The following is a 9475-nucleotide window of genomic DNA, read 5'->3' on the forward strand; positions in this document are numbered from 1 at the left end:
CGTCTCTCCATAAATATAGTCTTAACCAGCCACGACAACTCATTAGTGATGAGAGTCCTTGTTTCTTACTTTATGACCAACGAATTTAGCGTAGAGCGTTGTCGGGACCCCCCCCCCCCCCATTGGGGCCCTCCTTCCTGTCCAGGCACAATTTCTGAGAAAAAATATTTCAGGCAGTGTAGCGATCTCAATCATATTATTCTTGAGAGTTTATCTTAGTGATAGAAGGGGGACTTAAATCCTTAAATAATTGTAAAAGCTACTCCCCATAAAAATCTCACGGCCCTGCTGAATAATACATGTGTATATACACACCACACATACATACATACATAGGTACATACATACATAGATACATACATGATTATTACCACCCATGCGCCTTCTTTGCTGCGCGGGACACTGTGGTGAGACCCCGGGACTAAATGGGAACCCATAACCATATCATCAGTTTATTCACGCATTTTGATCGCAAGGTACCCCAAACTTAGCATATAACGAAAAGAACGACGTCGTTATATCGTTTATCAAACTGTTGTTAGTCTACCAGCCATATTTCAAAACAAGGCTAATTGGCTACACATATTGAATTCCCAAATTCATAATTAGCTGCTGTGGAGTTCATCAATCCACGGTCCTTGGATATACCTGCTATTGCATAGAAAGCAAATTAGTTTTTTGGGTGGGATGGGGGGTTAATTTTGAGATACGACTTAACTTTTTGTATCCAAAGTCAAAGTAAACCATTTCCCAAGTGGGTGTCGAAAAATTTTGACTTTGCCATTTATCGACCCCCCCTAGTTCAAACCGGTTGTAACTGGTTCAAACCGGTTCTGACAGGTTCTAATTGGTTCTGACTGGTTCTGACTGGTTCAAACCGGTTCTTACTGGTTCAAACCGGTTGTAACTGGTTCGAATCGGTTCTGACCGGTTCTAACCGGTTCAAACTGGTTCTCATCGGTTCTGGCCGATTCAAACTGGTTTTGACCGGTTCAAACTGGTTCCGACCGGTTATAACTTGTTCTAACCGGTCCTAACTGGTTCTGATCGGTTCAAACCGGTTCTGACCGGTTCAAACCGGTTCTTACCGGTTCTAACTTCAAACCGGTTCTTACCGGTTCTAACTTCAAACCGGTTCTAACTGAATTTTGTAAACTATGCCTGTTGCCTGTTGCCTGTTGCCATGGCAACACAAAATGTGATAAACTTATTTTATTATTTTAAACTTGTTGCCAAGTAAGTTTAAGGAGAATTCAACAAGTTTGGTACACGTCGTTCGGCAGTTACATGGCATATAATGCAAATTATTTTTTTTGGGTGGGGTGGGGGGTTTATTTTGAGATACGACTTTACTTTTTGTATCTAAAGTCGAAATTGATGGTGTTAACCATTTCCCAAGTGGGTGTCGAAAAATTTTGATATGATACACATGTAGAAAGTCTCTGTTTCATCAGTACAAACCTCTCTTAAGAACGAAAATCTTCGCCTATTGGCGCAACTGTGTCAATTTGTTTTGACACAGCTGTAGTATGGCACTGTTCTATTTGAACAAACCGTCCTTAAAAACGTAAAATCCCGACAGGACAAGAACAGTGTCATTCTATATGATACACATGTGAATAGTCTCTGTTTCATCCGTACAAACCTCTCTTAAGAACGGAAATCTTCGGCATTGGTGCAACTGTGTCAATTTCTTTGGCATGGCACTGTTCTATCCGAATAAAACTCCCTTAATAACGTAACATCTCAACAGGACAAGAACAGTGTCATTCTATATGATACACATGTAGAAAGTTTCTGTTTCATCCGTATAAACCTCCCTTCAGAACGCAAATGTTCGGCATTGGCACAACTCTGTCAAATATTTGATACACCTGTAGTATGGCACTGTTCTATCCGCATAAACCTCCCTCAAAAACGTAAAATCCCGACAGGACAAGAACAGTTTCATTGTATATGATACACATGTAGAAAGTCTCTGTTTGATCCATACAAACCTCTCTTAAGAAAGCAAATCTTCGGCATTGGCACAACTGTGTCAATTTCTTTTGACACACCTGTAGTATGGCACATTTGTATCTGAATACACTGCCCTCAGTAACGTAAAATCTCGACAGGACAAGAACTGTGCTAATCTTTATTGTAGAAAGTCTCTGTTCCATCCGTATAAACTTGCCTTGATAGCCGGGAAAGCTTCGACATTGGCACAGACTGTCACTTTTTTTTACACACCTGTAGTATGGCACTGGTCTATCCGTATTCCGTATAAACCTCCCTCATAACGAAAAGCCTCTACATTGTAGTATGATCTGAAAAACAACCTCAAGAGTGCAGTAATCCATTAAATGTGTTAAAGTGACTGCCACATCACCGACTTAGGTCATAGTGCAACAACATTACACTATTGGTATGGTTGACCCGGAAGCAGTTGATCCTTGTCCTATAACCCGGTATATCGGAAAACCCCATGCAGTGCGTAACTCGTCTCGAATACAATAGCGAAACGCACCGCTAAAACCCTGAAAATTGGTCAACTTTCAGGCGTAATTACATGACTTCTAACTGCGGTCCAGCTTTCAAAAATAGTTCCTCGTGATTTATTAAACCCTTCCAAGAACGGGGAACCATTTTTTAGGCTGATATAACGCATCGCGGCTTTACTATACCGTTTTTATCGGACATACCGTAAGGACTCATCCGGGCTGAGTACAGCGGTGTCAAAATTATTCCCAGGATGCCGTCAGTGTTTGGAGGAGGAGCGCCCTCTGGCGTCTTTAAAGTAAAAGACTGCAGCAGGGTGGAGAAGACCAAGAAAAGCTCCATCCTGCTCTGCTGCTCACCAAGACATACACGTCAACCTGGAAATAAAGAATGATCAGCCACACGGCGAACAGTTTGTTGTCTATCACGCAATATCTAAATTATATTTAAAAAATGCAAAAAACAACCCACAACAGTGCCGTAGTGAACGAACTCCGCAGTGCCGCAACGCAAGCGCAACTGAGATACCACCTTTATGCGCCATAAATATGCTGCGTCACCCATGCCATTCCTCACACAGCATGTCCCGTTGTTACCACGAACGGGACCTTTAATTTGTTTGCTTACTAGTTGAACTGGTGAGTTATTAGCGCGATAGTAAGCCAGGTGGGCCTGCCCTGGCGATCATCTTCATAGTTCATAAGGGTATTCAGAAGTGTAGCACTGCACTGCACACATAGTTCGTCTGGAAAAACGTTCGTAATCTGTGGTATCAACCTGAAACATGGTGAAGTCCAAAAGATTGGTGTTCGCGCGTCAGTTTGATGGAATGCCGAAGGAGTCGGACTTTCAGCTGGTGGAAGAGGAGACGCCAGCGCTGAAGGATGGGGGTAAGACGGGAGGGTGGGGGTTACCGAGGAGGGCTACAGGGAATCTGATAGTCTGCTGGGTGTATTGTAGTTACAAATCATTGCAACTGCTGTCCGAATTAGTACCAGTACAAAACCGTTTTTTCTTGTTGGGCAGGTCCGGAAAAAACTGACCTAAATAAATCGGCGGTGGGCCGGACTTTGGTCACAAAGGTCGTGCGATCGTCGTAGAATCGCTAACGCTAACTTCGGCCATTTTGCAGGACAGCCATGCAACTGTCTTGGTACACGAACGGCTGTGTTGGATCCATGTCGGTGGTTGGTTCTGTCACACCCTGCTCGAAACAAAATCGCACGACGATCGTACGACATATGTGACCGCGCCCTAAGGCAACATGTTTTGGCGGAGTGAAACGAAGAGAATTTCAAGGACTAGAAAGGAGGACACGTGCCAGAACAGTCGAAAAGATAAACACTAACAAGCAAGTTCCATTCACCACTAAATGGATCTTAACTTTACCCAGCCCCTACCCAGTCGACGTCCATGGTCTTCTCTCATCACCACTTTATTGATTAATTATCGGGTTAATTATTGCTAAGCTGAGATTTAAGCGTCATTGTGTTAGCAGACTATTTCTGTCGCCTTGGTAGCGGTGCTATGTAATATTTAGATAACCCGTGCTTGAAGCAAAAACTTCGTGTATATAGACCTACACCGTCCCACTGAGGTGTTTTTAGTCTGGGGACAAGAGTCTAGCAACCCTGGGGCGTGTGGGACTGACTCTATATTATACAAACGTTTCGCCTAGTACTACGATTACTACCAACACAAATGAGCTTTCATGAATAATTTTCCATGCCTCTTATTTTACTAGAAATCCTGGTTGAGTCACTCTTCAACAGCGTCGACCCGTACATGCGGTAGGGATAAAGCTTAACTTGTGGGTGTTTGAGCAAAGACATAAAACATAATTGAGTAAGCAGGGACATCATACGTAAGCAGACGTAAGGATTGAGATTGGTTATCTGTATACGGATATGTAGCGTTAAGGGTTTGGAGTATTTTTCATTTGAAGCGGAGCAACAAAATAGGTAGAGCTTTAATGATCTGATCAATCAACGTTAACACTGGGAGGGTTTATTAATTTAAAAAAAATGCCAGGTAATGCCAGGTAATAACTAGGATTACACCAGGAAGTCTTACAGCAAGTCTCAACGTTACGATTTAAGAAAAGCCAGGATCGAGAAGAAAATTTTGGCTCCTTCTTCAAACCAAAGGAGCACTAATAGAAATCATTCTTCGCCTTCGAATTCCTTGGCTTAGATCTGGCGTGCCAGTTTGAGTTGTATTCTATAGGAAAAAAAAATAAAATCATAATGACAAATGGGAGGGACATAAGTTGGTAGCTTTTTGTTTTGTTTTGATCATTTGTATAATTTCAGACCTTATACAAGAGTGCTACCAACGGGTATAACCATGATCGGAGAAGGATGCGGTCGGTAAGTGGAACAGAGGTTTCGTGCATAATTAAACGAAACAATATTTTAGTACAATATCATTTATTTGAATAATTAGCGTGACTTAGATGCAGAATATAAACTTTTATGACCTGTTTGATAGGATACTTGTAATCGGATGTGATTGATTGGGAAGAGAAAACCACAAATGAGAAAAGATATTTTGTCTAAATATTGTTGAGTAATATAAAACTCAGATACAGCAAACAAATGTCTTTTACTTGAAAAACAAATACTATGCATATTAGCTGTAAGCTGTTTTAAAGTTTGTCGTGCCTACGCATCTGCAAAATCATATAACAACCTTTACAATGCCGGGCTTACTGCGCATATGTCTCACGTTACCAGGGTGATAGAATCCAAAAGTTCCGACTTCCCTGTGGGTACCGTTGTCATGCACCAGTATGGCTGGTGCACCCATGCCGTGCTGGACACCAAAAAGCCGGACCCGGAGAGACCCATCCGGAAGGCCCCAGCAGACTACCCGAAGGACCTGCCGCTGTCTCTCCTGCTGGGAGCCGTCGGGATGACTGGGTGAGAGTATTGGTTGTATCTCACTGCACTTGGGGCACCGGTGCGGCACTGTTGTGTTATTTTAGCCGATTTTTTGAAAATAATTTAGATATTGTATAAATTGTAAAAGTATGACTTAGAAGACAACAAAAGTGACAACAACGTCACAATTCTCAACAACGTAAGAAAATCCAGTCTTTATCACCGAAATTCGTTGATTAATCTTTCGAATCCCGCAGTGCCACATCGGTGCCCCATGTGCAGTGAGATACCACCATTACTACGTGTGTTTCTTGGGGTGGTGGTGGGTAAGGTAGGTTCGTAGTGTATGCCTGTCAGTACAATTTTAGTCATATCATGACAGTCAAAGTAACATCATCCTAACATGAGAAGAATATGTATGTAACTATATGTGTATATCAATTATTTCTTGTTGTTCCTTTAGCATGACTGCCTACTTTGGTTTCTTGAAGTTGTGTGAACCCAAGGAAGGGGAGACCGTCTTTGTCAATGGGGCTGCGGGTGCTGTCGGGAGTCTTGTCGGCCAAATAGCTAAGATCAAGGTAAATTGTCTACAAAGTTGAATGCGCAAGTATACATGTAGACGTAGTGCTGTCAAACTGTTTCATTGATTGACAAAGAGCCCAAACAGCAAAGAAATCTGAAAAGTTCAAGTTATTTATTACGTGGCGTCTTGTGTGGCGTAACTGGTAGAGCGTTCGGCTTGGAATCTAGAGGTCACCGAGTTCGATATTCGTCGTGCTCCCGACGTTGTGCCCTTGCCTTGGGAAATGCGCTTCACATGAAGTTCCTCACTTCACCCAGGTATGAAAATGGGTACCCGACTTCGGTTGGGGAGGTAAAAGAAAAGACTACATTTACCTTCTGTCTGTACCGTGTATGTGGTGCTGTTAATTTAAGTTGCAAAATTTGAGTGCAGTGCCACATTGTCCTCGTCTGTCCAAAAGCAAATAGAAAAAAAAATCTGAAAAGCGGTTCAAGTTTGAGTTTTGATGTTGATTAGGGCTGCAGGGCGGTCGGCTCTGCCGGAAGTGACGCAAAGGTGGCCTGGCTGAAGGAACTTGGGTTTGACGCCGCCTTCAACTACAAAACTGTGTCGTCATTGGACGCAGCTCTGAAGGAAGCAGCACCCTATGGGATTGACTGTTACTTTGACAACGTAAGTCCCAACGAAGTTGACTCTTATCACGTCATAAATGGCGCAACTCAAAAAATGAATGATGTGTCAGAGCTGTGAAGAAAAAAGGCTGTGGTGCATATACACATCGATGGGTGATACAGCTGAGCTCCAGGTACATTGTGCTTGAATGTATACATCTCATGCATGGATTCGTCGATTTGAAAACACATGCATATGTCTGTTTTGTTTGACATAATGATGCATGATTGGTTGTCAATATATAGCTACATCAATCTTCACTTGCGTTCGTCCCTAGCCTGTGTTTACACCATCTCTCGCTGGATGGGGTTAAAGAACCCCTCCTCCTAGCAACTGTCGGGCCGACCGCTAGGGGCGCGATTTTTTTAGTCAGGCAACGTTCGTCCGTATTTCTGCAGGTGGGAGCAGACTTCACCAGCACCGTGCTGAACCACATGAACCTGTACGGACGTGTGTCCATCTGTGGCAGCATCTCAACTTACAACGACAACGAGATGGCTAAAGGTAGGGGTAAACTTGTGGTAGACAGATCTACTTCTTTTTTACAGAGCGCTGCTTAAAAGGCACGGCTTTCACTTATTTGTTTAGACCGTCGACAAAGCGTCGATAACCTTTAGCCGACTTTGTTGATTGGCGGAAGATTGCCGAATTTAGCATCATGAGATAATCGAGCATACGTTATTGGAGTTTTGCTTTCCACAACCAGTGACATCTCACCTGCCCACGCGTCGATGCCTATCAGACATCTTCCCCAGAGCTTCTAACTGTAATATGTATGTAGCCGAAGCAGGTGGCGCTTTTGCAACGAAAATATATACGCAAGCAGACAAAACCTTCTTGGTTGTGTGGAAGAAAACTCGAATGGCCCAGTATGTTCTCCATCCTGATGAAATTACTTTAGGATCGAGCATGCATGCGTTCCTGCTGAGCATCGATATCTACATGTATCGTTTACATGTACACAGCTTACTTTGTACCTGGTATCGAGCCGTATCACAGCTCCCTAGTAATACGGCAGGATACCAGGCTAGTACGATGCTTCATTTCCAGGTCCCTATCCGTTCGTGACGATTCTGTCCAAGCAGCTGACCGTCGCCGGGTTTAAAGTCCCTCGCTGGTTCAAGGAATGGCCAAAGGGAATGGAACAAATGGCGCAATGGATCAAGGAGGTAGGTGACTCAAGACGTAACAGCCGCCATGTTATCTGCTATACACTGTAGATCCAGGTTGCAGTATTTCACAACTGAATTGCAGTATTTCAAAATATTTCAAAACTTGTTGCAGTATTTCAAAATATCTCCAACGGAACAAAACCAAATTATGATTCGAACTGATGTCAAGGTCAATGCTATATACACGTCAATGCTATATAAATGTCAAATATTTGAATTAAAGTGTCTGCTGGGTTTTCGTTACTCTCCAAGCAGAGGTTAGGTTCCAGCTGTTTTTTTAACGTTTTTTAGTCGTTTTTATCGGGCTTTCTATTTTGTATTCTATCTTGCTGTGTCAAAACCTAACCTCTGCCGGCAGTCGCAATTTTCAAAGGGCCATAAACCTAATTACTTCAGCACAGTTTGGTTGGCGTACGTCAAGAAAAATGACAAAATAGAAAGCCGGATAAAAACGACTACAAAAAAACATTTAAAAAACAGCCGGAGCCTAACCTCTGCTTGGAGAGTAGGTTTACGTTGCTTTTCAATCGAATCTCAAGTCAGTCTTGATATTTTTTGCTTGATCAAATAAGATCGGTTTGTGAAGCGGTGGTAATTACGTAGTACATAATCTAAGTAAGGTTCTGAACGAAGTCAGCCTTGCTTCATTGTTTTTATAAAGCTTTATTGAAGTAACAATAATTACATACATTGTGACATTTACATGTACAGTAATCATGACTACATTTCCGACTCCAACAAATATACTTTTTACCTTACGTACAAAAATGTGACAGTGTTTTCTCATTTGCTTTTACTATATAGTACACACATACACATAGTAAAGCTTTGCTTCTTATCAAATCAATCTTAGAGTAATTTATTTTGATGAACGTTGTATTTCCACTGGCCCAACTTTCTTTGTTATACCCAGGGAAAGATCAAGTACAAGGAACATGTGACCGAAGGTTTTGAAAACATGCCCAAAGCTTTCATCGGCATGCTCGTGGGAGAGAACACAGGGAAGGCTGTCGTCAAGCTCTGAGAAAAAACACACCAACACAATGTACCAATATCCAGATTGATACAAAGAAGAGCTGTTAAGGTGATATCTCACTGCACTTGGCGCCCCGCTGCGGCACTGCGGGGTTCGAGAGATTGCTCAACGAATTCCAGAGAGAAAGAACGAATTTTCTTACGTTTTGTGTATTTTGTTGTCTTCTAAGTCATACTTTTACGCATTGCGCAATATCTAAATCATAAAAAAAGAATCGGCGAAAATAACACAACAGTGCCGCAGTGAACGAACCCCGCAGTACCGCACCGGTGCCCCAAGTGCAGTGAGATACCACCGTCACTAAAATCTGTCAGAAAGACATCCAGTCTTGAGATGAAATGATATTGAAAAATTTAATTTTGTGAATGTCATTCTTACACCTTATGTTTACTGTGTTTGTTTATTAAAATCTTTGATAACTTAAGTAGGGATTGGCGGATCTTGGTGGGTAAGGTTCACACATCACTTCAAACTTCAAGCATAATGATGGTAAAATTTGATAGCAGCATTCAATTGTTGGTGTACAATAGCTAGCAACAGATAAATCCTACCTTCCGCGGGGGAAGTCATCCATATATTCAAATCAGCATGACCTTAGAACGGAATGTATGACACTCTATCATCATGGACGTGTAGTCTCTACCAGGCTACACAGGTTGCTGGAAAAATAGTAGAAATTGGCCAAATCATACAGAAAACACCCCAG

At 42.3% G+C, this 9475-nt stretch overlaps 1 protein-coding gene across 1 annotated transcript; it reads left to right on the forward strand.

The window, feature by feature from the left end:
• Window positions 1-3002: 3002 nt before the first annotated feature.
• LOC118416772 (prostaglandin reductase 1-like) lies at window positions 3003-8758 on the forward strand. The gene is made up of 9 exons (XM_035822012.1): window positions 3003-3371; window positions 4226-4271; window positions 4794-4850; window positions 5217-5402; window positions 5827-5944; window positions 6406-6561; window positions 6960-7065; window positions 7612-7730; window positions 8647-8758. The coding sequence occupies exons 1-9, from the start codon at window positions 3266-3268 to the stop codon at window positions 8755-8757; spliced, it is 1005 nt and encodes a 334-aa protein (XP_035677905.1). The 5' UTR covers window positions 3003-3265; the 3' UTR covers window position 8758.
• Window positions 8759-9475: the final 717 nt, after the last annotated feature.

Source organism: Branchiostoma floridae, chromosome 5 (assembly GCF_000003815.2).
Source record: "Branchiostoma floridae strain S238N-H82 chromosome 5, Bfl_VNyyK, whole genome shotgun sequence".
In the NCBI taxonomy this organism is placed as follows: domain Eukaryota; kingdom Metazoa; phylum Chordata; class Leptocardii; order Amphioxiformes; family Branchiostomatidae; genus Branchiostoma; species Branchiostoma floridae.